At 40.5% G+C, this 26,165-nt stretch overlaps 3 protein-coding genes across 14 annotated transcripts; 1 reads left to right on the top strand and 2 right to left on the bottom strand.

Moving 5' to 3' along the window:
• Window positions 1–31: 31 nt before the first annotated feature.
• LOC147319384 (transmembrane protein 276-like) lies at window positions 32–9,917 on the bottom strand. Of its 3 annotated transcripts, none has more exons than XM_086311972.1 (3): window positions 2,691–9,917; window positions 2,447–2,554; window positions 32–2,196 (listed from the first exon to the last, which is right to left on the bottom strand). In XM_086311972.1, exons 1-3 carry the CDS (start codon window positions 2,772–2,774, stop codon window positions 1,654–1,656), a joined length of 735 nt encoding a protein of 244 aa, XP_086168098.1. In that variant the 5' UTR covers window positions 2,775–9,917; the 3' UTR covers window positions 32–1,653. The 3 variants fall into 3 exon arrangements, with proteins under 3 accessions (XP_086168098.1, XP_086168097.1, XP_086168096.1); XM_086311971.1 differs by having other exon boundaries at window positions 35–2,196; window positions 2,651–9,917; XM_086311970.1 differs by having other exon boundaries at window positions 35–2,196; window positions 2,447–9,917.
• cep72 (centrosomal protein 72) lies at window positions 3,191–11,575 on the top strand. 8 transcript variants are annotated; one of them, XR_015131545.1, is made up of 14 exons: window positions 3,191–3,313; window positions 3,552–3,679; window positions 4,162–4,354; window positions 4,436–4,544; window positions 7,065–7,216; window positions 7,312–7,370; window positions 7,451–7,493; window positions 7,783–7,983; window positions 8,063–8,244; window positions 8,364–8,457; window positions 8,553–8,731; window positions 8,818–9,128; window positions 9,277–9,482; window positions 9,754–11,575. XR_015131545.1 is itself a non-coding variant. In XM_086311962.1 (14 exons), the coding sequence occupies exons 1-14, from the start codon at window positions 3,238–3,240 to the stop codon at window positions 9,335–9,337; spliced, it is 1,716 nt and encodes a 571-aa protein (XP_086168088.1). In that variant the 5' UTR covers window positions 3,191–3,237; the 3' UTR covers window positions 9,338–11,575. The 8 variants fall into 8 exon arrangements, 7 of the variants coding, with proteins under 7 accessions (XP_086168088.1, XP_086168085.1, XP_086168089.1 ...); XM_086311962.1 differs by having other exon boundaries at window positions 8,818–8,944; window positions 9,017–9,128; window positions 9,277–11,575; XM_086311959.1 differs by having other exon boundaries at window positions 9,277–11,575.
• tppp (tubulin polymerization promoting protein) lies at window positions 10,047–25,311 on the bottom strand. 3 transcript variants are annotated; one of them, XM_086311968.1, is made up of 5 exons: window positions 25,053–25,311; window positions 19,252–19,332; window positions 18,327–18,662; window positions 12,289–12,442; window positions 10,047–12,196 (listed from the first exon to the last, which is right to left on the bottom strand). In XM_086311968.1, the coding sequence occupies exons 2-5, from the start codon at window positions 19,263–19,265 to the stop codon at window positions 11,987–11,989; spliced, it is 714 nt and encodes a 237-aa protein (XP_086168094.1). In that variant the 5' UTR covers window positions 19,266–19,332; window positions 25,053–25,311; the 3' UTR covers window positions 10,047–11,986. The 3 variants fall into 3 exon arrangements, with proteins under 3 accessions (XP_086168094.1, XP_086168095.1, XP_086168093.1); XM_086311969.1 differs by lacking the exon at window positions 25,053–25,311 and adding an exon at window positions 20,096–20,213; XM_086311967.1 differs by lacking the exon at window positions 25,053–25,311 and adding an exon at window positions 19,754–19,903.
• Window positions 25,312–26,165: the final 854 nt, after the last annotated feature.

The following is a 26,165-nucleotide window of genomic DNA, read 5'->3' on the forward strand; positions in this document are numbered from 1 at the left end:
TAGCACAACAGTGAGATGGCTGTCAGGTTTTACATGTTTGTTTATTTAACAAGTTAAATACAAAATGTCAAACTTCTAAATGGTCAAAAAATAGAAAACTAACACTTTAAAAGGCAACAATTACCATAACATTTTGGATTTCCCACAAAAATGCTAAAAAGCATCAGTGTTCATCTTTTCCCTGAAGACTGACATAGGCAGTCCCAGAGAAAGGCACAGATGCTTGCACATATACTGCAAAAAGGAAAAACTGCTGAGGAAGCTGCTCACACCCCTGAAATCTTGAGGGAGCCTCTGCAGCGTCCACTACAAATGACTGTAAGGAATATCAATATCTCACAAGGTCAATGTAAATGACATGGGACACAGTGAAACGAGGGTGGTTTAAACAGGCCAGGTTGTTTCAAGTACCAAGACAGCTGATACAAACCAAGAAAGTTTTTTTTTCCTTCTTTAAATTAACTGATAAGAATCAAACAGTTGTGATGAGATAAGGGCTGGGCCAAAACCTTCAGCCACTGCAGATTTTTTTTTCTTAAACAGACATCGTGCTGAGTTTGCAGAACAAATATCACCCAGACTCTGAGGCAGCTGGAAACCACAACATTAAAACTGTTAGAAGAGCCGGAAGATGGAAGAACACTGCTAAAAAGGAAATTCATACAGGAAGTTCAAATATACAAATGACATCTTTAGAATAGTCAAACACAACATATGTTAAGTAGACTTCTACAAAAAGGGTATCTTCAGTCATGGTCTCTTGGTTTGGCTGTATGTTCCAGAAAATGCAGAGGCAAGCAAAAACAAGCATTACAAAAAGGACTATTGTAATATTCATGCTGTGGTACTATCATGCTGGAAAATTTTCCCATCTTTAATTTCATCCAGAATTATTTCTTTATGCTTTTCCCTGAATCTCCCTATATCGCTTATTTATTTTTATAGGAAATAGGAATAGGAAATCCCAGTCACCCTAAAATCCAATTTTTAAATCCTATTAAAAGTTTCAGCTTCCCACACCCTCAGCTGGCACCTTCAGTTTCTTGGGTTTTTTAATAGATACGTTTCAAATTCATAAATCATGTTTAACTTTTTGGTACCGCCCTCAACAACCCCCCACCCGCAAACTTATTTCTTACATCCTTGATTCCTCTCCTAGTGAGGTGAGGATAAGACATCATCACACACATAGAAACAGTATGGGTCTTACAGAGCAGATAGACAAAGGTCAGAGGAGACAAGGAGGCAAAAGGTAGAGATATGAGACAAGCCCACAACAAACCCCCTTACCTTCAACACAGGATTTTTTAACCAGTTCTTTTAACTTGGGATTAATTTACACAAGTATAATGTTTGTTTTTATCAAAAGGCAGTGTGCATAGATTTCACTTAAATAAAGTAACACAGACTCACTGTCTTTACTACATACATGCTTACTGCCATGTTTCATTTACTCCCCAAAAGCTCATTATGAGCCATAAAAATGCTGCAGGATGATGCAGGAAAAAGATAACTGTCAAATCCTTGAGAAGGCTGAACCAGCTATTACTGGAGCTATTATTTATTATATTGACACATTAATAGGCATATTAGATTTCTGCATTTTTCTAGTTTGTCAGTCACATCTGTCACAGTCCTAGATACCAGAGATTTCTATGAACTTAAATAGACAGCTTGGTCAGTCACATCAAACAGAAACTTGCCAAGAGCAAGAGTTGATACCCAACAGCCTATAAACAGTGACCCCTTTAAAAGCCACTTCATCAGTCCTTCTGTAGCAGCTGGAAAAAGCAGAGGAGCAAAAGTTTTTGTTCCAAACCTCTGAGTCAGCAGTAAGGGGAGGCTGAGGGCCATGCTCCCAAAGGCCCCTGAAGCATTACCAGCAAACAAACACACCATCAGGCAGCAGGAGAGGGATGATAGGCCCAGACAGCGAGTCATAATTGTGAGAGTATCTGCTGAGAGCCAGTCAGAGAGTCCGAGCAGCAGGCAAGAACCACAGAGGAGAATCTGTGCTGTGTTATGGTCCTGACTGAGCCAAAGGAAATCAAAGGAGACCAACACTGGAGCCAGCACCTCAGCAGCCCATTCTGCTTCTCTCTGCAGGGAGGTTAGGTACGGGCTGGAGGGATGCAAGAGGGAAATTGCTGCAGAGATCCCAAGCAGAAAGAAGCCTACTGAAGGTGCTCTGTGGACCTGCAGAGAGAGAATGACCAAGTTTGATACTGGCTGGATAGATAGATTCACAAATGTCAAGTGAAAGATTTACGGTTTACTGCTAAAAGTTAGATGCAAAAGAAAAAGAAAACTAAAATAAAGGGAAATAGCTGAGGAAAGAAGGCCAAACCCAAGGATATTAAGTTTACTATCATTTATTAAAAGCAGAAACTACTCATTTACTACAAATAAATGTCCACACACAGATACTACATTGAGTGATACCCACCTTAAATAGTTTGTAAGAGGAGTGGAGTGCAGTGGCTGTCAAAATTATGTTGAAACATGACGTGACCCACTCTGTTAGATAGGACGCCATTGATCCTGGGAGACACGGCTAGAGAACACCAGGAAAATTACAGTCTTAATCAGCGTCTTTTTAGTTAGCTATTAAAACTGGAGACGGTGTCAAAATTTAAAAAATTTCACTGACAAACAGAGAAAACAATCAGCACCAAACTTTAGATAGGAACCACAATTGTAGCAGGAACAGCGGCCGTTTGTTTTGACACGTGACAAACAAGGATTTGGCAATGCGCAGGCGCAAAATGGTGCATTCAAGGCCATTCGTAAACCCTGCAACTATTCTAACCAAAATGACCACCAGGTTTGAAATGCTTTACGGATTACTTGATTATTTCTCATCTTTTTTTTGAGCCCGTGTTTTATACAGATATCTGAAACAATGCAATTTTGTTTTCAAAAAATCTGAAAGCTCTCATTAATTAGCTGAATATGTTTGGTCGAACTAAAAAATATTAACCTGCATTTTCAAAGTTATATTTTAATATGTACACTCAAACTCTCAATAAACTGACGTCTAACAACTTTAGCAAATAACAAGAAGTAGTAGTTAATGATCTTTTATCTAGAAATGTGCTATATAAATAAAATTTTACTTACTTACTTACTTACTTACTTACTTACTTACGGTTTGTATAAAACCTCCAGTAACAAAAGTGAAACAGGAAAGACGGTATTTATTTTTCAGGCCATGAAGGCAGCAGAACTTCGAAAAGTATGGCGGCGAAGTGTTTGACAACACTAACAGAGCAGTGGATACGTGAAAGATTAAGGCTAAAACACCCGTGTCTCGGTAACTTTACATCCAAGCTAATATATACACTATGTAGGAGTAATCAGCAGCTAACTTTAAGGGTGAGACAGGGACATCAGACATTTGCTGTTGGAAAGTACTGTAGCTAGATACTCTGCCAGGCCAGAGCATCAGTAGATAAGCTAACGAGAGCTAGCGTAGCAATAAATGCTTCCTGCTCCAGACCACATCACCATAACATCTTAAAGTTATTACTTTTTTAATTTTGTTTAAATAGGCGACGTGCGGACATTGAGCCTTCCGGGGACATGTGAGGAGAAGATCAGACACCTGGGAAATGGTCTGAGTAACTTTATCCGTCTGAAATCTCTGGATCTCTCCTGTAATGCACTCGTTTCAGTTGAGGTTAGTTTTAGATTGTTTTTAAAAAAAAAATGGAATTCACAATTTATACTACTACTGAAGAAAGAGTCAGAGTTTAATAATTATAAATGATTAAGTGCAGTAGTGGTGTATAAACTATTTGATAGTTTGAGCAATCTCCCTCTAGGAATTTGAAGACATTTGTGAGTCCTCGTTGAACATGCTAATCACACTAGATGCAGTCTGTGTTGGCCTAACATGTAGTTACATTTCTAGGGAAGCTGCAGGGTTTCGTGGGGGGGGGGGGGGTTATGGTGGCTAGTGTTTAAATTACCCACTGAAGTATAAATCCCATGTAAGCCTATTGCAGCACACCTAAGATTACCCTGAACACTAAAACTGCATGTTTTTATGCTGATATCGGCCAATACTGTATATTTTGTACATCAAGTAATATAATATATTGCATGACTAATAATATTTGCAGAGTCTGTATCTTAACCGTTCTATTGGTTTGTTCTCAGGGTGTGCAACATTTAAAAATGCTACAGAGGCTGATCCTCTACTATAACTGCATACCTTCTCTTGAAGAAGTGAAAGTACTGTTTGAGCTGCCATCGTTAAAAGAGTTGGACCTCAGGCTCAACCCTCTGGCCAAAAATAATCCACAGTACCGCCTTTACTTGGTGCATGCCATGCCCACCCTGCGCAAGCTAGGTAAGATGTTGTTTTGTTGCCCAGAATTTGCTCATCTCATGTCAGGTTTTAAAATAATAAGTTCTCCTCGTTGATTTACAGATAGCTGTTCAGTCAGAGATGCTGAGCGTAAATCTGCCTTGATGCAGTTCTCTTCTGAACTTCTTCCTCAGCAGATGAGCTTCTCTTTGAATCTGATTGATGATCGAAGGTATGCTGTTACACCCCGGCCTAGGCAACCGGGGTGCAATGTAGAAAAACAAAGATAAGATAATAAAACCACGAAGGCTCTCCACCAAAATCCCAAAACGAAAATATCCCATGACGAAAGTATTAACAAACCCATTCACAACTATTTACAACAGACTATTTATTTACAACAAAACACCAAACTATTTACAACACGGGGGAGATCGCGACCATGACACACTGAAACACAAGGCTTAAATACATAGAAGGAGCAATCAGGGAATGGACCACAGGAGGGAAACACAGCTGGGGCAAATTAGAACTGACGAGACAGGGAAAATGTAAACTGAACACACTAAGATAACACAGACTTTCAAAGTAAAGCAGGAAATACATAAGTCATGCAAAAACAAAACACTGACACACCGAAACGTAACATTTCCCCCTACCCAAAAATCAAACATGTAACCCCAAGTGAAAAGTTTGATTCAGACAAACGAAGGCTGAAACGAAGGCAGACGAAGCTGATGGAGGCTGGAGCGGTCCCACTGACCCTCCAGCAGACGACGAAGGCTGGAGCGGTCCCTCGGACCCTCCAGCGAAGGCGGATGAAGGCTGGAGCGGTCCCACGGACCCTCCAGCGACGACAAAGGCTGGGGCGGTCCCACGGACCCTCCCCCCAGCGAAGGCGGATGAAGGCAGACGAAGCTGATGGAGGCTGGAGCGGTCCCACGGACCCTCCAGCAGACGACGAATGAGCAGCTCACTAGCTGCACACATGGACACGCAGCCCACCAGCTGCACACACGGACACGCAGCCCACCAGCTGCACACACGGACACGCAGCCCACCAGCTGCACACACGGACACGCAGCCCACCAGCTGCAGAAGGCTGGAGCGGTCCCTCGGATCCTCCAGCGAAGGCGGATGAAGGCTGGAGCGGTCCCTCGGATCCTCCAGCGAAGACAGACGAGCAGCTCACTAGCTGCACACATAGACACGCAGCCCACCAGCTGCACACACGGACACGCAGCCCACCAGCTGCAGAAGGCTGGAGCGGTCCCTCGGATCCTCCAGCGAAGGCGGATGAAGGCTGAAGCGGTCCTCGGACCCTCCAGCGAAGACAGAAGGCCGAAGCTGTCCCTCCTTCGGACCCTCCAGCGATCCCGGACCCTCCAGCGAAGACAGACGGCTGAAGCGGTCCTCGGACCCCCCAGCGATCCCGGACGAGCCCCCATATGTTACACCCCGGCCTAGGCAACCGGGGTGCAACGTAGAAAAACAAAGATAAGATAATAAAACCACGAAGGCTCTCCACCAAAATCCCAAAACGAAAATATCCCATGACGAAAGTATTAACAAACCCATTCACAACTATTTACAACAGACTATTTATTTACAACAAAACACCAAACTATTTACAACACGGGGGAGATCGCGACCATGACACACTGAAACACAAGGCTTAAATACATAGAAGGAGCAATCAGGGAATGGACCACAGGAGGGAAACACAGCTGGGGCAAATTAGAACTGACGAGACAGGGAAAATGTAAACTGAACACACTAAGATAACACAGACTTTCAAAGTAAAGCAGGAAATACATAAGTCATGCAAAAACAAAACACTGACACACCGAAACGTAACATATGCTGAACACAAAATCCTTAATGTAAATGAGCTTCAGCTCATTCTGTTTGATGAAAGAGTCAAATAAAGATCTGATACCAGATTTATAAGTAATATATTTTTGAAAATACTGTTTTTCTCTTATACACTCATGGACACTTTATTAGTTACACCTTACCAGTATTGATTTGGACCCCTTTTGCCTTCAAAACTGCCTTAATTCTTCATGGCACAGATTAATCGAGGTGCTGGAAACATTCTTCAGAGATTTTGGGACATATTACACGATAACATCACACAGCTGCTGCAGATTTGTCAGCTCCACATCCATGATGTGACTCTTCATTTCCACCGCATCCGACAAATGTTCTATTGGATTGAGATCTGGTGGTTGTGGAGGCCATTTCAATACACTGAAGTCACTGTCACGACCAGATTGAGATTATTTGAGCTTTATTTGAGCACGAGCCATAAATCCAGTGAGTTGTGGCCATGTTAACAGCTGATTCGATATTTACATTAACAAGCAGTTGAAAAGGTGTACCTAATACAGTGTCCATTGAGTGTATGCTGTTGTTCATAAAACAAGAATTTCTTCAGACCAGCAGCACAGGCAGCTACCGAGAAATGATAGTAAGGAGATTAAGTAAGGCTTGACAAAACATTGCTATAAAGTGATCCTTTTCATTTTTAATGATGAGGTTTCGTGGGTACATATGTTGAATTGGCAGAAAAAAAGAAACAGAAATGTGTGCCCACATTGACAGTTTTATGAATCAGAATCATAAGTAGATTTGTTGCCGTTTTATGCATCTTCGGGCTGGTGGAGCACATGAAAATGCAGCGAGACGAGTCTTCTCAACCTCGGTTGCTCAAGCGGCACCATTTGCTGTTTCATTTGTGGTTTTTCAGAAGCAGTGATCGCAGACCAGCTTTAACTGACCGCTTAACCAAGAGCCTTTCTGTCCTGACCGACACTCGTGATATTGAGCTGAACTTTGTTGCCACAAATGATGGAGAGCAAAGTGAAGCTGTCTCTGTGTCATTTCACAAGGAGGCCGATGGTAAGATGTCCAACTCCAAAAATCAAAATCAAACCTGACTAATTCATGTTTCTTTGTTTTAACTTCTGATAAATCCAAACCATCCACTGTTTCAGGTTTCAAAGAGAAAGTTTCTGAAGATTTTAGAAAACAGATGAGCTCAACTCCCAAACAGGTGCTTTTATTGTTACTACAGATTAAATAACATTAACAGTATAAAAGTTCATTATGAAGTAGCTCTGTTCTTATTTTTAGGAAACTGCTAAATCCATCCTCAGGTATCCACTCACTAAAACTGGTAAGCCTATTTTTCTAGTTTAGGAGAGTGCAGTTTTTTTCTATGTCAGTATCTTATTAGAATTGAGATCGCAGAAGAATTATTATGAGAATAAAGCTTTCTTTGAAGGTAAGAAATCCTTATCAGTAAGCAATTATGAAAACAACGTGTGACAGTGTGTATAATCACCACTAGGTGGCGACATAACTCTTTTCCTGTGGGTTTTTTTTAACACAACGTGCTTGTCAAAGGTCAATTAATATCACTGGGATTTTTTTTTTATGTGTGTGTGCCACATGTAACTCGTCAGATAACAGTGAGTCCAAAGGGTCACAGATGAAAGATCTGTCTCATCAAAAAAGCTGCACCTCAATAAAAGTGCCTGAAAGACCAAAAGTGTCCTTTGGCCCCTACATAGAGCAACGTAGACCTGCTCATGGAAACCCAAAGCAAAAGGACTCTCCCAAACAAACCAGACATCCAGCTAAAGGGCATTTTACCCCAAATCCAGGTAGGAAATAAATTTGTGTTTAACAAAATCCCTGAGCTATGATTTCTTTATTCATTCCACATTTTGTAATTTTTACCAGATGAAAGCCTCCGTCACAGTTCCTCATTTATTAATATCCGGCCTCCCAGTCCACGACGCCCTGGTTTGAATCTGTCTGACCCTTTTAACCCCATCTTGCATCCTCCACGACTAACCTACTCCAGCTTCAACAAAACAGACGGGAGCTCCAGCCAGCCTGGGCAAGCTGAGAAGAAAAAAAAGGTTGGCAGCTATTTCGGTCCTCTTACTGATTTGCAAATGACATCGTGAATCATTCCTCATTCATCTGCAGGGTTTTCCTTTGCACATCTATTCATGGAATCTCTGAACTCTCTTCCCAGGGTAGTTATAGGAAACCCCTGGAGATGCTCCTCAACCTCGTGGACAAACACTGGACAGGGGAGAGGTCACTGCATCAAAACAACAACTTCCTGTGTAAGTTTGGACTTTTGGTTTTGAGGAATGCGCTATCTGATTACAGAAGCCTGAGATAACGAATGTCTTCCTATCATCTCTATTTTTGGCCTCAGCTCAGGCAGTCCAGATCCTCTCCATGATGGAAAGCGATATTTCCAGTCGGGAAACTGAGGTCAGGACCTTACGGCGGGAAGCTGATGCACTTCGCTTTCAAGCGGCAGCACGAGAGGAAGAGCACAAAACTGAAGTGCACAACCTCTCCGCTCAGCTGGAGGAAGCTCGGAGAGCGGTGGTGAGTTGATCCACCACTCAAACACAACACCAAGCTTTAGAGAACCATAAGAGTAAACTTTATTCACAGTGTTCACTCTAACACAGGGCAAACTGAACGAGCAGCTGAGGGTCGTTTTAGAGGAAAACGTTGCTCTGCAGAAGCAGCTCATCAAGTTAGAACGCCAATATCTGAAATCTATGATGAAAAGCTCACATGTGTCTCAGATCAGAGGTGGGTGTACTTGCCACTGTGACATAAGCGAACATGCTGCTTTCCCTACTAAGTGTCCCAGTTTGTGTTTAGAAGCTCAGGCCGAAGTAGAGGAACTGAAGAAAGAGATCGAGGGGCTGAGGAAGAAAGTGCAGGAAGCTGAGAAAGTCAAAGAACTTTCAGATATGCTGCAAGAAAGCCACAGGTAAGAAGATAATGCTGTATTAGTGCTGACAGTTGATTTTGTTGTACCTACATGCTCAGTGTGAGTAAACTGATGTAATCTCAATCTCAACTCACCCCCTTGTTGGCTGGTTTTGTGATTTAAATGTGTCTGTGTTTGTGTTCTGCAGGTCTCTGGTGGCTACAAATGAATGCTTGTTAGCAGAGCTGAAGGGAAGTGGGGAACATTAATGCAGAATTTGAACAAAGAGATGCATGCCAGGATAAAAATATCAAAGCAGGACTATGCCGACCGTCATATTAGCATGTGCCAGCAAATATAAACTGCTTAAATTATTTTATTTTTAAAATTACTGCAGATTACTGCAAAATTGTAGTAAGTGCTATACCTTTTTTTATTTTATTCTTTTTTATAAATGTTTCTATTATTTAAAAAAATGTGCATAAGCTGCATTTACTCGATGTAAACAGTAACGGGGAAAGGCAATTCATTCAGGAAGCTTTGTGTATGAGTGTGTGACAGGGCTGTTGTATTAACAAATGATTTTCTGGGGGGGTGTTAGTGAAAAGGTCATAATGCATTTCCTGGATCTGTGGTGGGATCGTCTCTCTTTTGGCTCCTTTTTTAGTTTTTTTTCTGTTTGTAGGTCAGTCTCCATCTGCTTTGCACGCCGCAGTGGAATGAATGCATCTAGATTCCAGCTGCACTGTGACTTTATTTATACCTCTGCCTTCGGGCTGGAGAGATGCGCAGGCAGACATGCACTTTCCTCTTGCTAACACTAAATCAAGCCCTGGCAAACCAGGTTAGAGGTTTGGATGCTACACAAGCTGAATGTCTTCTTTTTCTTTTTATATGAATGTTACAGATCGTTGGTTGGTACTACTTGTAGGGAGTAAACTCCACAAAAAAAGAAAGAAAAGAAAGCAAGAACATAACTACTGTTTCAACAGACACTCCAAAACCTACTCAGCAGAGGTTCCAGGGTGTGCGTGCATGGTTTCTTTTTTTTTTTTTTAATTTTCAATAATGCACTACAAATCATGAACACACTTTAAGAGATCTAAAGAACAAGAACAAAAAAACAAACAGAAAACACACTGCATGCACTGGGGCATAATAGTACATTACAAGTTATTTGAAGGAAAAAAGGACAATATTGTGTCTCCACATTAAAAGGTGCACAGTATTTGGCATTAAGCACAGAAAACGGATCATACTCAAGCTACAAAAACACACTGATAGCTGCTAGTTTTGCACTTGATGCACGAGTCTTCATCAGCTGAGGCTACAAGTAGTGTGTGACATGAATCTGTCATTCTGCTGGAAAAATATTCTACAAAAGTATAATACTCGTTTGCAATTTTCCCTTTTTCTGATACAGTGTGTAAGGAAACATTAAAATCCCTGCGTTTGTTTGTTTTTTCTTCAGTTAAATCTGTGCCTTGGATGACTGCGCATTAGGAGATTTTTATCAACAAATATTAGAGCATTAGCTGACTTTGTACACGTACAGGTTCATACATATTGATTTCAAACAATACAAGATTTTGTCGTCTCACAATTTCATTACTTAATGTTTTTTTTTAACAACACAATGTTGTCCACCCAGTAGTCTCTTCTTAGACCAGGCACAGCAGTTCCAATATAATATGACAGACTCCTACCGTCATCTATATGCTGCTGAATCAAATGCAATATACATAACATGCACAAAGTACAGCAATACATAATACAAATAGAAAATAAAACTTGAAGCCAGTGTCTTAAATTAATGTGGCTTTAACCTTTTTAGAATATACACAATCTTACCACAAATATATTAGAACTACTGTATAGAAATCTGATCAGGAAGTAAAATGTTAAAAATACAATCTTGTACAGTTAGGCTCATCTCATCTGTTGTTAGAGCTTTCTCTTTACCAATTTATTACTTAAAATGCATGTTAGCAAAACAGTTTGTGTATAATTAAATAAAATATGGTATGATAAAGCTAGATAAAGACTAAGAGGGAAAAAACAGGGAAGTCCTTTTAGGTTTTGTGTAAGAGCTTTAAGTAAGCTCGTTAAATTCTGCATGGGAGAGCTTTTGTTTTTATATGTATTTACAAAAGCAAGAAGGTATGATAAAGGTCACAAATATTTAGTCTGAGAGGGGTGACTAACTTTCACAAAAAAATCTCCCCAAAAAACGATTTTCTTGGTTCGAACTAAAGGCAGATTACTGAAAAGACAAGTGTGAGCTCATAAAATAACAAACAGCAGATTTCATGAAGACGAAACAGTTACTAAGTGCAGATGGCGAACAGACAACGCTGAAATCTGAATGAATTTAAGGTTTCGAAAGAGAAAAATCAATGATCTCTGTCAAAAACCTGTGCCAATTATCTTTGAAATGGCAAAACAAGCTAAACCGTGTAATCAGCTAAACATGGGAACAAATGTTTCTATTAAAAAGTGCAAATGTATATTCACCAAACTGTTGTCCCACTTTTGTTTTTCTTGGCATGTTGCTCATTGTGCTCAATAAATACAAGGCCCTATCATAACAACAAAGCCTAAATAGTCATAGCAAAGCAGTTTCTCTCATTTGTTCTCTTCAGTGTTTGGCAGTAACTTGCTATCAGACAGGAATGTACCAGCTGGTGATGAATTTGTAAAAATAGATGTAAACAGTTTTCCAGTTCTCACACTTCACGAAGAGAGGAACTCAAAAACACCTCTCTCGCTTGCTCGCTCTCACACACACACACTCACACATAAAATAGATGGATGGGGAAAAAATATGAAATCCTATGCTTTTGTGCTTTCTATGAGTAATTGTTTAATAGAAAATCATCCTAGTAGTTGATCAAATGTTTATTTCCTTGTCTTCGCCCTCACACGGGTCTGCCCGCAGTGGGTTTGGTCACCTTCTTTTCATACGACCCTTGATGCTTGTATCCCGAAACGTATCCAGAAGTGTCAACTATGTCTACTCGTCCCGCCTTACCCTTCCCGCGGCCGGTTTCGTCAAAACGCTCCTTGTGCGACCCTGTAAACTTGGTGGTGTCCGTAAGACGACTGACTGTTGGGGAAGCGACGGCTCTCTGTGAAGAAGTTCACAAAGAAAGTTTGAGTTTTTACTGCTGAAAAAGGAGACGTGTTGTGAAACTTGTGAAACTTTCCGATCGAATCTTACTGTGACTCCTGAAATGACCGGTGACTTCCCCTCGATCAGCTGGAACACCTCTGCCTCAGCCTCCTCTCCAGTCTTGTCTTTATACTTCTTCCTGGCCAGCTCTCCAAGCGCAACCTTGAACTCATCGAATATGATGGTGCGACTGGATTTCTTCCTGTAATATAGGAGGAAAGAATGGACATTTAAGTAGGAGTTTCAACACCTTTATAGTATATTACCTAACCCCGAAAAGTATAGTCATAGGAAAAAGATGATCTAGTCCTTACCAGGCCTTAAAATTAGGTAAATACCCTAAATACACTGAAGATTTACAGCAATACATGATGTATTACACCAAATCATTATTGAATTAACAAAACCTAAGCCAAAACATCAAAGCAAGCAAGTACACACCCCAGGCTTCAATATCTTGTAAAACCACCTTTAGGAAAAGCAATTTGAAGTAATCGTTTTTCTGTGTGACCTTATCAGTCTCTCAAATCGTTGTGAAGGAACTTATCTTGACAATGTTGCTTCAGTTCATTGAGGTTTGCGGGCATTTGTTTATGTACAGCTCTCTCAAGGTCCCACCACAACATTTCAATTGGGTTGAAAGTCTGGCATTTGACTTTTTCAGCCAGTCTCTTGTAGATTTGCTAGTGTGGTTAGGAACATTGTCCCTTTGCATGACCTAGTTTCTGCTAAACTTTAGCTGTCAGACAGATGGCTGCACATTTACCTCTAGATTAGTTTATTTTACAGATGATTTCATGGTCCACTCACTGACTGCACAGTGCCACAGAGCCGACAACTGAAAAATTAAGCCCAAAGTCAAACCCATCTAAAAGTATGGTAGCAAGTGGTATGAGGTATTTGTGCTGATGTGCTGTGTTTAGTTTGGCGCTGTGAATTACGGCCAAAGATTTCCACCTTGGTTTCATCTATCCAAAGGTCCAGACAGTTTGTCCAGATCCATTTTTACAAACCTAAGCTGTGCATTCCTTGGCATTGTGGTAACACATTTGAATGCACCAGAACAACAAACTTCTGCTTTTATGGAGGTGGTCATACTTGCTCATGATCTGTTATCAAGTGCATTTGATTACCAGCACCTTACTCTTTTAATTCTTATGAAAGCAGGGAGGGTGTAGTTTCAAACACTTGCATCCATCCTGGCCCTTTCTTAAATAAATAATGACACGATGAGATATGTCATGTTTTATAGTTCATTTGAGGCTGTATTTTTTTACCTCAGTTAAGACCTGCTAGGGCTAAAATACCTGTAGTATTTTAGTTTTGCATTTTCCCATTTATTCATTATTTTATTTTTGCTATTCCCCTTGGCATATTTTGCTTCAGTATGGTAATAAAGGAGCTATCAGTCACAGTGTTGTTGATTCACCTTTGGTCCTTTTGGTTGGTCATTCAAAGACTTGCAACAGAAATGGTTACAAGTCAGGTGAAATGAGCTAGTCTAGCTGAAAATAGCCTGTAGTGTTAAACAAGAAAGTAAGCTAATTGGGAAATTAATATAAAAGCAGATGAATGAAAAAATAAAACTTTTAAATGAATTTTTTTAAACAAATACTTACATTGACTTATTTTTCCTGGTGCATGGTCATTTTCTTATTGACTTTTTTGAGAATTTAGGTCCTCCATAGTACCAAGTACTAATGTGTTTCAGAGCAGTTTGAGGTTAAGATGACAGTCCACAGTCTACACTCAGCCATGTGTGATCACTTTAATGTGGCAGATGTAAGACAGCATGGAGATGGTATCCTATTGAGATAAACAATGGGAAAACTTTCACGTCTCCCAGTGTGTCTCAGTACTTATGTGTCGCCTTAGCAACTCCACAGAGTGTAGCTCGCATTTGAGGCCGTCTCTTAAAATCATCCATCATAATGTGTTCGGCTCACGCACTTAGACCCAAATGTGTTTGACTGTAGCTGTCTGCTAAGTTCAGCCATGTATCTGGAAGGGTGTTGACTTCTCGTTTATCTGAGGATCAAACCGCTTGTATGAACTGAAAATCCTGCATCACGTCAATTTTTCTCCATCTCAAATTGCTCCACTTGTTTAAATGGCCATTTGCCATTTTTAACTTCCATGTGAAAAGTTCATAGCAACACAAACACAAACTGCTATCACTGTGGTGATAAACTTAAACACCTAAACAACAGCCTATAAAGCACACAGTCTCCCCTGGCAACCTGCTGCCATAGAAACAAGCTACAGTAAACAGAGATGTTTTGGTTTATTATTAATTTCACTTGTTCAGTGACTGGTTTTGTTTGGGCAATCCATCAGTGTTGAACATTTGGGAGCTTCATTCCCCCCCGAGTATGTTCCATGCTGTCTATTGTCAGAGGGGAAACTGGACTTTTAAACTGCCATTCCTGTGCAAGGAACATAGCTGTGTTTCCTCTCTGCAGACCTCCCCACACTGACCGGTTCAGTTCCTCACAGAATACAAAAGGCTAATCTGTGCAAATAAACAGAAGATGAGAAACTAACGAGGCTGTCATGAGGTTGAAAAGGACAGAAGTCAGAGGGTCATTATAACTTATTTTTGGCAGGGACACTGATAGTTGACCTGCTGTCTGTTGACATATATCAGCCATTTGGAATATATGATGCATATGGACTGAATGTATTACCCATGATCACATTCACTAATAAGGAAACCAAGCAGTGACTTCCAGGGATGAAACATGAATTCAACATCTGCGCCAATTTTTTTGTAAAGGCCACTTGAGGCTGGCTCCAACAGTAAGTCAAACCCCTCAGGCTTCAGTGTGAAAATGCCAAACTGGCTAACTGTGGTTACAGACTTGTGAAAACGCAGTTTTTAACTCTATAGCCAAGTCTCCCTTTATAACAACTGTCTGTTTGTTATAAACCAATGCTTGCACAATGCAACCAATGTAAGTTGCTTTAAACCTGCATTCTTATCTGAAGGACACCACATGGCGATAGCTGTGGTTGCAAAAAGACTTCCAGTCCTATGCGAAAAATGGCTCTCTGACTTGATCTCTATAAATACTTCCCTGCTGGGTTTATGGTCTGAGCCACTTGATAAAAATTAAGTCTGTTTTGTAATTCTTGGTTATACTATGTACTAAAAGGGAGGGTTATCGGTGGCATGTACATTGGCTAATGAATTGCGACTGACAAGTTGTTAGGAAATGCATGAGCAGTTTCACAGTCAGAACTGCACCTCACATCCTCTTTTATGAAAATGAGAACCACTTATCTCAAGGCTTATCAGATGCCTATGGATGATGTCACGGTAGCTATGTTAGCCTTTTGAATAGAGTCTTTGGAAACAAAGACTTTTTTAATGCTTCTACCTCTTTGTGATGAACCCCTTTTTAGGTACAAGCAACCATATGCTGCAGGGCTAAATGCAGTAGCCCAGGTTCGACTCCAACACGAAGCGCTTGCTTCTCTCTCCCCACTTCATCTCATCTCTTCATCTAATAAAGACAAAAAGGCCTAAAAACAAAAAGCTGCTTTCACTATCTTTCATGTTCAGACCTACTTTTCAGTCAATCAGTATTTGATCTACACATAGCACATCAAGCTATGTGCCGGTGGGGTTTTTTAAGGACTACACACATCTGTGTGAGTTGCATCCGCAAAATTCTTCACTCTTAGTTTAGTATCTACACAAACATAAAAATACTACAAACTTTATCCCAATATAGTCCCATCCCTCGCTTTAAAAAAAACAAAAAACATGGTGCAAGAATGATCGAGGCCTCAAAACATTTAGAAACTACTCTCTGACTTGGTGGCTATACCCATCTTTTATATACAGGCTATGGGAAATACAACCAAAGCCCTGGAAATAAGATGTCGTTACAAATTAATGAATCTATCTCAGATTATGTTGTAGCATTCTGGTTCCAAGCAGGCACATAGCATAGCAGAGACCTAATGTGGTGCAGCAGACCTCCATATCCAGAATAAATAATGAGTCACTGGGCCATGCTGTAATTTGCCAGTCCTCATTAAGATCTTTAATTTTTTTGCATGCATTCTCCAACACTGATTAAAAGGAAAGTGATGATCTGCATCTCTTGCAATGCCAGCCCTCCCCCACTCAGCTGTGCCTGGAGTCAGAAACTACATGAAAAAGGGCCCTTCCCCCAGAACTGTATCTCTGTTTATACTGTCGGTGACGGCTAGGTATACAAACACCACATGTGTGGGGTTTTTTTTTCACATTTTACAGTAATATTTTCTGGATCACACTCCAGAGCTGTGAGTCTTGAAAGAATTGCCTGCTGCACCACCTGGGATTAGAACCCGAGGGAATCAGATGACGGCACCTGTAAATTCACACACCAAACACACACATATCCAGAGACCTAATGAGACTACACAGAATTACTGGTAAGAAAAATGTGCAAAAAGCCATTGGGCATACTTTGTTCCTTAAAATTTGGGCCATCATATTATTTGCACACTTCAAAATACTGCTCACAAGTAGAGCTGGATGTAAACAAGACTCACAGTCTAAGTTCATTCTGTCCAGAAAAATATTTGTAAATGTAAACACAAATTGCCATGCCAGCAGCAAAGGTGTCGATGTGGTTGGCTCAGAAAAATGATTCTTCTGTTTGTTGTATAAACAGACAGCTGAAATAGGAAGGAATATTTTATTAATGCTCTTAAAACTCTTAAATGCATTGAATGTATTATGACTGATTTGCCATTATTCTCGCTGCTGTGCTCGTGCTCAAAGAAAATATTGTTTTGGACTAAGTCTACCTGAAATCGGACAGGATTACCCATTTTTTCCACCCTCCCATTTCCATCTTTAGACAACTTTGTGAAGTGGACAGACTAAGAGAGCGATAGGTGCATTTCAATATCCATCCATGTGTTTAACAATCTATTTCTGTATAATCTTGGAATCTCTTCCAGTAAATGTATATGAAAAATGACTTAGATTGGACTATATGCAGGTAGAAGATGGAAAATCTGCTAAATCAACGTGAGATTCCCGAGTAGATCTTTTTTCTCTCCATTCTTGTAGACACAATGAAGTGTGGCTCCCAGCCGTACTCCGCAATTCTGGTGCCGTCTTGCGTAATAATCCTTATTCAGATCATTCAACCAGGATGAAACAAGTTCAAAGCCTCTCTGTATATGAATGAAAACTCCAAAATAACCATGCGCACGGTCGCACAAACCAATGCTGTAAAAACCCCGCTCCTTACATCAGCTTTACTCTGTGCTACTGCACACAAGTCCCGTATTGTGTGTGAACAACACTGGAACAATATTCATTTTTAATGTGGCGTGGATCACATGTACGCTCACCTTAAAAGTGTTACCAGCCTAGACAGCATCCGGATTTTCGGTGCATTTGGTAAACATGGGCACAGCTGTGCAGAAGACTTTTTTTTTTTTTTCACTCCCATGGCGAAATAATATTGAGGTCACAGTAAAGGGTGAATCAGCCCAGCCTGAGGAAATATAAGATGAGCCATCCTGGCATTTTGTTCTAGCTGCTGTTTTTGACCAACCGAATACTACAAGTCTCCTTAATAAAAGAAAGAACAGCATGTTCTGAAACAGAACATGAAATTCAGAAACTGCTAAACCGAGCCTTGGATTTGTTTATGATATTTTGATGGCTTTATAAACTGATGATCGTGACTGACTTACTTATTAATGACTAAAGTTTAGTTTAATAATAGCTAGATGCCCTTCATGTGTTCATAGTTACTGTACAATAAGGTTGATACCTGCTAAAAACATTAATTTAGTTCTTTGAAATGTTCTGAAACAGAAACGAAATAGTTTTCAGTTTTATGTTCTTTGAACCACAATTCTAAATGTTTGCAATTCTCTACCAACAATCATCTACAAAATGACAAATGCAATAAATAAAATATGCGCTTCTGTCGCGACACAACAGCTAAGTGATTTAAACAATCAATTGCAAATTGGAAGGTAAAACCCAAATATGATGGAAAAGACTTTCTACTAATCCAAACTGAAATTGTATCCTTAGTGTGCAATAATGTCGGTGTCTTTCTTACTTGACTTTGCTGAAGACGATGTCCACGTCAGTGAGGGTGATGTTCTTGCCGTCGATCACGCCGCAGTCCTTGCAGAGCTTGGACCAGTTCTTGCCGTGCATCTCCTTGCCGGTTGCACGAGTGTCGCCGTGGATGGCGAAGCGTCGAAATGATTCTTCCAAAGCAGTAATCTCCACCGGTGTAGATGACCCGACACCACCGTCGCTAGTCCCATTGGACTCGGTCGAAAGCCTCTTGGATGCCCGGTCTTTAGAGTGTTCACTATGCGGCCGTAATGGGGCCGAAGTCATATTAGGGTGCTTAGCTGTCTGGACTTTAAAATCGTCTATGTTGTCTCTGGAAGGTAAAATAGCAAATAATCGGGTTATCCATGTGATGTCAGAAGTATAAAAGGAAGTTTACTGCTACTGAGATCAAGTGTACATGCACTGAAGTTATTCTTTTCTAAGCAGACTTGTGAATAGTCACAACAGAGGAGGTCTGTAAAAGAATAAGAAATTAAGTGAGTTGGGAAAAGCAGCCCCTGCAGCATGTGAGTTTTTGGCTGTGCATCAAGAAACATAAATAATTCCCTGTAATATTTTCCATTTACAAGAAAAGCTCATGGATTTGATCACAATCATCGGATAAGAGAGGAAAGAAACGTACAGCCTAAACATGGATACCAGAAAGGAAGAGGAGGATTTTCTGGAAAAATAAATCTGTTCTAAGATAAAGTGCAGTTTAAAAAAAGTGCTCACACTGCCTGTGAATGGGCAGACATCACGGTTCTGGTAGAGAAGTGAGAGTTATAAATAGATCTCTGGAATTCAGTGTCACACAAATCAAGAAACAGGAGTGTATAAAACACGCACACACACCCCACACACAAAACTGTGGACTGGAAGCACTTGTAGTGTCATATACTACAGCTAAAACGACTTACTTCTGGTCTGCCATGTTTGTGCAGGAATTTGGTTCCCTCTGTGCAGTGTCTTGATTAGCCAACTTTTCTTTTCTCTTTGTGCTGTGGGAGAGATCAGAATGAAAGTGGTTAATGTTATGGGTGTGTACAGATGTGAGTGTCAGGGAGGGGTAAGAGGGAGAGAAATTTAATTAAACCAATTAACCCAGCAGCATAAAAACTGAAAGTGGTGCTCATACTACTAATACAAGGTCAAAATCCTTCTTATAATCAGTAAAAACAAATTTATTTCTGCTTTCTACAGTCTGTGAGGACACACATCTTTCCACTGTCACTTCATTCAGTCTCTCCTAACACATCGGTCAGATTTGCAGCCACAGAAGCAAATTCTTCTTCTCAAGTCAGCTTTACATAAACATACAAAGGAGTGACAAAAAGAAAAAAGCCAGTAAAAGCTTTTTTTTTTCATTCTATAAATATAACAAAACCCTGCATTATGTTTGGATGATGCATTTCTGCTCACCTTTCAGCTGTTCCCATACTCAGCTCAGCATCCTTAAAGAAACAGTGCTGCCACTGCAAAGTACACCCAAACAAACTCTCTACAACAATTTGCCAGAAGTTGTACTCACGTCGGTTTTAAAAAGATACAAACGAGAACCAAACCAGAGCGGGATGCTGCGTCCTGCGGTTCGAACCGTCTGCTCTGGCTAACAAAGTTTAAGCAGCTCCCTCGAGTCACCAATGAAGTGCTTTTACGCTCCCCCAGTGGCAGTGGCAATATGAAGGGCTTTGTTTCCACAATCCTGTAGCTAACAATCACAAACAGGGCCTAGCTAAGGACGGTCGATGCTTGAATACGTACCAAAGTTAAAAGATTGACACTGCATAAAGCCATTATATTCAGAATGTTGAATCTTTGTGAGGAAAAAGAGATTATTAATGTGTCTGAATAATAGCATTCACAGCTATAGACACTGGGAACCCATTGTCCAAGGCAAGTGGCTTCTCTGTCTGACCCATGCCATTTCTTCACGCATGCACACGGTGACATCGCAGAGTACCACTATTGATGGCAGGGGCTTCTGTAGTCATATGTCATCGAGATCTCCAGCCAAGACAATTGAGACTGAGTTATTGAGGTTGCTGAAGTCTCAATGGATTACCAATAAAGTTCGTCACCATTAAGGAGAACAGAAAATCATTACCATTTTTACTGAAGTAATGTATTTACCACCTATATCACCTATATAAATATTTGTGCATTTTTAGACATGATCAAGAAGATGTGCTGAATATCAATACCAGCATCAGAATGGGGAAAAGGAGGGATTTAAGTCACTTTGAACATGGCATGGTTGTTGGTTCCAGATCAGGTGATCTCTGTATTTCAGAAACTGCTGATCTGCTGGGATTTCCCACACAGCCATCTCTGAGGTTTACAGAGAAAGGTCTGAAAAAGAGGAAATATCCAGTAAGCATCGGCTGAAATTGCCTGACATCAGTCAGGTTATATTGAGAGGAGAATGGCCAGACTAGTGTGAGCTGACAGAAATAGTTCAATAATTCCTTGGTTACAACCCAGGCATTCAGAATAGTGTCATCATCTAAACACACAACAAGCTGAAACTTGAAGCAGAGGAACTATAGCAGCAGAACACCACACCAGGTGCAACACCTGTCAGCTAGGAACAGGAAACTGAGGTACAGTTCTCATGAGCTCATGAAAATGTAATAATATGAGATTGCAAAATGTTTCCTGGTCTGATGAGCCTCAGATTTTGTTACACCATTTAGACGGTTGGGTCAGAATTTTGAATAAACACCATGAAAACATGGATCCATCCTGCCTTTTATTAACAAATGAAGCTGGTGGTAGTTTTAGTGGAAAGTGATATTTCCTTGGCACACTTTGGGATTCTTAGTATCAAGTGAGTATCATTTAGAGACCACAGATTTGAACTTTGTGACATATCAGAAAGTTCAACTTGGTTTCTTGAACGTGACAATGAGTTTGCTGTACTCAAATGACCTCCACACTCCAACAGAGCACTGTTGGGATGTGGTGGAAATGCTGAGTGCTATTTTATTTTATTTTATTTTATTTTTAAGTTATCATGATTTTACTGCTCATAATCAAATTGTATCTTCAATTTAAGAGTCTTAACTTTGATTTAATTGAATTTCAGAAATGGATTGTAATTTTACTCCTTAAGACTTAAGACTTACTACCTCACATTTTCAACCTGTGTCCATACTTCAGGAAGGAGAGGCCAGGGTGAGGTGGAATGGGATTTTACTTAAAATTGCAGAAGGAGAGTCAGATCAAGAGCTGTCAGGACATACCAGCTTTGAAGTTTTTAGGCATTAAAATGTCTAGAAGGGGAAGTAAGAACCTTTTAAACCATGCTGAAATCAGGTTAAAACTGTTTTTTAGAATGAAACATGAAAACAGGACAACGCTGCCCACAATCACCTAGACAACGGGTTCTTTGATTATATCAAACAGAAAATAGGCAACAAAGTTTTAGAAAAAGAACATATCAAAGCTCACAAACCAGGTATGTGTTTATGAAGGTAGCATTAAAACTGAAAACATGCTGGAGCTGAAAACATTTTTCAGCATATCTGTGACTCAGATAACCTAAAATCTGAATTTAACTATTTGAATAATAGCTAATTCAATGAGTTGAGATGGATTCTTCAAGATTGGGCAGCCCATCACAGTAACAAATCAATGATGTTCCTCTTCATGGAACTAATATAACTTCATGTAGGCATGCAACTAAATAGTAGTATAAATACTGATTATAATAGCTATATAATCTCTTCAACATTTAATTTGAATTTATCTTTGTTGTTAGATTGTAAAGTAAAGACTCAATAATACACAGAAAACCTCAACATCAAACAACTGTCTATGAGCAAGTAGTTGGCAACAGTGGGAAGGAAAAGCTCCCTTTTAACAGGACGAAACCTCCAGCAGAACCAGGCTCAGGGAGGGGCAGCCACCTGCCGTGACCGGTTAGGGGCGATAGTCTATAAATATCCACCACTGTTTCCTAGAGCCTAAAAATATTGACTTTATAAAAGATGTTCGCTCCAAAATTAAATAAATAAACAAATAAAAGCTTGAAAAAGTCCTTAAAGGAATTGCTGATTATCAAAATTTCTTTTTGAAACAAGATTTTTACTATCTATATTGCAATGCCATATACAATTAATAACTGACATAACATAATCTACATAAAATTCATAATACTCTAAGCAATTCTGCAATTGCTTCCTGTAGCAGCGACACTGAGGTACTGTGATTATATACCTCACTCTCTGTGGAGATCCACATCCTTTCAGTACACTAGCTGCTCACTGTGTTTTCCTTTGTGCTTTAATGAGAGCAACTAAATCTAACAGAAACAAAGGAATCCTTTCACCGTCCTCCTTGAATTTATTGTCAGCAGTGTTAAGTGCCCAAGTACTCAGTACAACAAGCCTCCTCAAATGATACATAAAATTAACACTGCACAGAGTTCATTGGGATAAGGCACAACACACACTGAGATGAACTGAAATGTGGCCCTCTGAAAGTCTTTGTTTCATTGCCTTTTCTTGGATTTGGCCCGATACAGAAAAAATAGACAAACATTACCATTACAGATCAAATTTGCCTTGTGCCACTTTTTTTTTGTCCCACTTTGCCACATACAAATGAGAAGCCGTTTGGTTAAGGGCAGATCTCCAGAGACAAATCTGTTACTGGATGACAGCATGCTTACATACACTCTCCTTCTGGCAATACGCTGCACAGATGAGTGCTTTAACTATAAATCGACCCATTTTGAACTGTGTCTATTCATAGCAACAATACATTGCCACGAGTGGAACATTCTATTCATTCTTAGGGGAGCAGATCAGACAGCAGACAACATGCAGGCGATAAAAAAGAAAAAAAAAGAGGGAGAAAAATTTGGTGTTAATCTGTTAGTTTGGCAGATGGTGTTTAAGTCACAAAATGATGACACTGTTGTCAGAGTGAGAGAGAGAGAGAGAGAGAGAAAAGACAGTGTCTGTAACCTACTGCTTCATCATGCCATCATGGTGAGTGGGGATGGAGGGATCCCATCTGCTTTCTATCTAGATCACCTATCCTTTCCAGGCAGCTGCTCTGGAATGTGACCATGTCAGTCAACTGTTACCACCCCGGTGTCTGCTCAGGGCTTCACCCTGCGCTCAAGTCGCTTGTTTAGTTCTAACAACCCCATGTTTCTTCAAAAAAGTTCAATACAGCCCCTTAAATATATCCCGGTCTGTTCAGTCCCCAGTCCTCACTCTCCACACAAGGAGAGAGGACACGACATTAGCATGCCGCAGCCCAGGTCTGAGGTCACCACCACGCTGTCTCTGTCATTCCTCGCCTCCCCAAACACTTGAACAGCTCTGTGAGCCAGAGATCTTGGCAAGCATTACGCTGTAGAAAAATAAGATGTTTAAAACACGACGCAGTGGTTATTGTTGGCAGCAGCAAATGGAGGTAATAACAAAGCCCAGGGATCCTTATGCAGCTGCACATTGGAGCAGGATACATGATGCCAGAGACAGCAGAAGCGTCCCTGACATGGCTCATGGGGAGAAAGGCCTGTTGAGCCAGCAACAAAATGCATTCTGAAGGGAGTACGGTTAAAGATTTTTGGGAGGGTAGACTGTGTTGTATAACTTTTCATTTTAGAGTCTTTTAATTTCGTGGAAATGCAACCAAATGTCTCAGCTGAAACATAAAAATATAGCAGAGCACACCAATGCCAGCTATCCTCCCGTTTGATTTGTATTCACTGTCTAAAAAACCCCACTGACTTTGCATATCTGACCTAAATTTGAGTCATCACAAACAAAATAAGATGATTTACACCGTGAGATTAATTGTTTGCGACAGAACCCAAAGGCTCCTGGTCGAGTGCAATAAAAAACCTACACAGTGAAATCTAGGACAAACTCAGTGACTGTCTTCCTCTCAGCCATACCTAATTCAACCAATGGCAGCAGCGCCATTAGATGAGAGGAATTAAACATATTGTGTTCGCGCAGTGCTTTAGTGACACTGCTTCCAAAATAATGCACTAATGGCTCCTTCAAAACCACAACCTAATACCACCACAGACAGTCGCAATTGGACATATTAATGTGATTATCTTGTATTAATTTGAAATTAAGCAGAGCTGAGCATCGGATTATGACACAGATCTTTTTTTTCTTCCCGTGCCTAATTATGTAACTACCTACTCGTAGCCCAGCAGCTCCCCCCCCCCCCCCTTTTTTTTTTCTAACCATTAATGGTGCTTATTAAAGGAGCTTCCACTCTCGCTCTCATTGCGTTCAAAGGATAAACGGATGAGGGGAGAAAGCTCTTGTTTATATCAGTGGACATGGCTGCAGCTGCTGCTTAAACCACAGAGTCCGAGTGAGTTTATTGAGCGAAACGTGTTACATAAACTTGCAAACGCCAGATTCACACGTCCACGTGATCCGTTTGTTATTGTCAGCCCTTGCGAGTCTGCCTGTCCGGAACATTAGGTACAGCCCAGGTATGCGCGAATCGAGCAGTGTCAAAATAAATCCTTTTACAGGAAATTCTAAATAAAAAGGAAATACATGCAGAAACTTGCAAAAAAAAAAGACCCGCAAATGAATCACATGAATCAGTGTAGGCTGGCAATCATTTTTTCCAGGTTGTGAAAACATGCAGGTCTACCTTGTAGTCAAAACAAACTACGTTTTTTGTATCTTTTATTGTTTATGAAGTAAATACGACAAATCGTTTTAATTACCTGGTGACGTAATCCTCCAGCTCCTCGCGAATTTCACAAAATCATAATTAAGCAGCGAGGAGCCTTCAACTATCTTTCCTCCCTGTTGCCTGGGATCAAGACTACCCGATGGTTCAGTCCCTCTGAGATGCTGAAGAGAAACCAGACTGCTGATTGGCTGCTGTCGAGTGCGCCGAGCTGTTTTCTCTTTTCTTTTTCTTTCTTTCTTTTCTTTTTTTTTCTTTTTCTTTTTTTTACCGCCCCCTCCTCCTCGCCTCCTCGTTTTAGGCACGACGATACCACACTGGAGCTGTGATAAACAACCAGCAGCATCTTTTCGTGCTTTGAGGGGAGGAGATAGTAGATGTAAACAAGGGATGGAGGATCGTACGAAATGATAGCTTTATTAATAATAGCAGCTGTCTGTAGCCATGAACCTTGGAAGGACATGCATGAGAGAGGCCAGTGGTCACACACAGTAGCAATAACAAGCAATAACAATCTTTGGCTTTTGTCCAAACACAGGATGGCCAGAGGGAATTATCTCAAGGGGAAACCCGTCAGACTTTAATAAGCAATCTTTTCAGAATGGATGCATGTCTACAAATACTCATGAATATGACTCTTCTTATGTCCAGGGCTGTAATGTGTTACACAACCAGTAGCCCATAACGGCTGGACGTGGATGGACATTATGTAACCTTTAGTCTTGGTTGGTTCAACTGTGGCACAAAGGTCTGATGTATGCAACTCAAACACAAGGATATAAGCAGAAAGCATGCAAGCCTACAAGCAAACGAAGAGAGAATAGTGATAGCTGATCATGATGAAAGCAGCCTGGACAGAGTGCAATCACTTGATGACATAATAGTCTAACTCAAGCTACTTCAGTTGCACCAGTGTGTGGTTAGTAGTAGGCTACAGCGAAAACAAGTACACACTGAAAGTGCTTTATGATCAGACTTAGCAATAAGAGTTGCCCTGCCACACTTGCAATACACTAGTATTACCCATAAAAAATACCACCTAATCTGGGTTGACTAGAAAATGCCAGCTTCAGTCCACATACAGGAAATATACTGCAGGTGTCAGGTTCATGAAACAGATTTCACAGATATGCTTACACTTTTGTTA

Source organism: Aulonocara sp. 'chitande type north' Nkhata Bay, linkage group LG11 (genome assembly GCF_057382095.1).
Source record: "Aulonocara sp. 'chitande type north' Nkhata Bay isolate Kocher_YH1m ecotype deep benthic linkage group LG11, A_spYH_male_GT1.1, whole genome shotgun sequence".
NCBI classification, from domain to species: domain Eukaryota; kingdom Metazoa; phylum Chordata; class Actinopteri; order Cichliformes; family Cichlidae; genus Aulonocara; species Aulonocara sp. 'chitande type north' Nkhata Bay.

What these genes read in the sequence shown, in the direction of transcription:
- LOC147319384 (XM_086311972.1), bottom strand. Translation starts at nt 2,774, where the DNA reads ATGCACCATTTTGCGCCTGCGCATTGCCAAATCCTTGTTTGTCACGTG. An exon ending in CTGTTCCTGCTACAATTGTG is followed by an intron (nt 2,555 to 2,690) that starts GTTCCTATCTAA and finishes GGTGTTCTCTAG; the next exon opens with CCGTGTCTCCCAGGATCAAT. An exon ending in CCTCTTACAAACTATTTAAG is followed by an intron (nt 2,197 to 2,446) that starts GTGGGTATCACT and finishes CTCTCTCTGCAG; the next exon opens with GTCCACAGAGCACCTTCAGT.
- tppp (XM_086311967.1), bottom strand. An exon ending in ATCGTCTTCAGCAAAGTCAA is followed by an intron (nt 12,443 to 18,326) that starts GTAAGAAAGACA and finishes CCTATATTACAG; the next exon opens with GAAGAAATCCAGTCGCACCA. An exon ending in CGGTCATTTCAGGAGTCACA is followed by an intron (nt 12,197 to 12,288) that starts GTAAGATTCGAT and finishes ACTTCTTCACAG; the next exon opens with AGAGCCGTCGCTTCCCCAAC.
- cep72 (XM_086311959.1), top strand. Translation starts at nt 3,238, where the DNA reads ATGGCGGCGAAGTGTTTGACAACACTAACAGAGCAGTGGATACGTGAA. An exon ending in GTATCCACTCACTAAAACTG is followed by an intron (nt 7,494 to 7,782) that starts GTAAGCCTATTT and finishes GTAACTCGTCAG; the next exon opens with ATAACAGTGAGTCCAAAGGG. An exon ending in AAGCTGAGAAGAAAAAAAAG is followed by an intron (nt 8,245 to 8,363) that starts GTTGGCAGCTAT and finishes CTCTCTTCCCAG; the next exon opens with GGTAGTTATAGGAAACCCCT.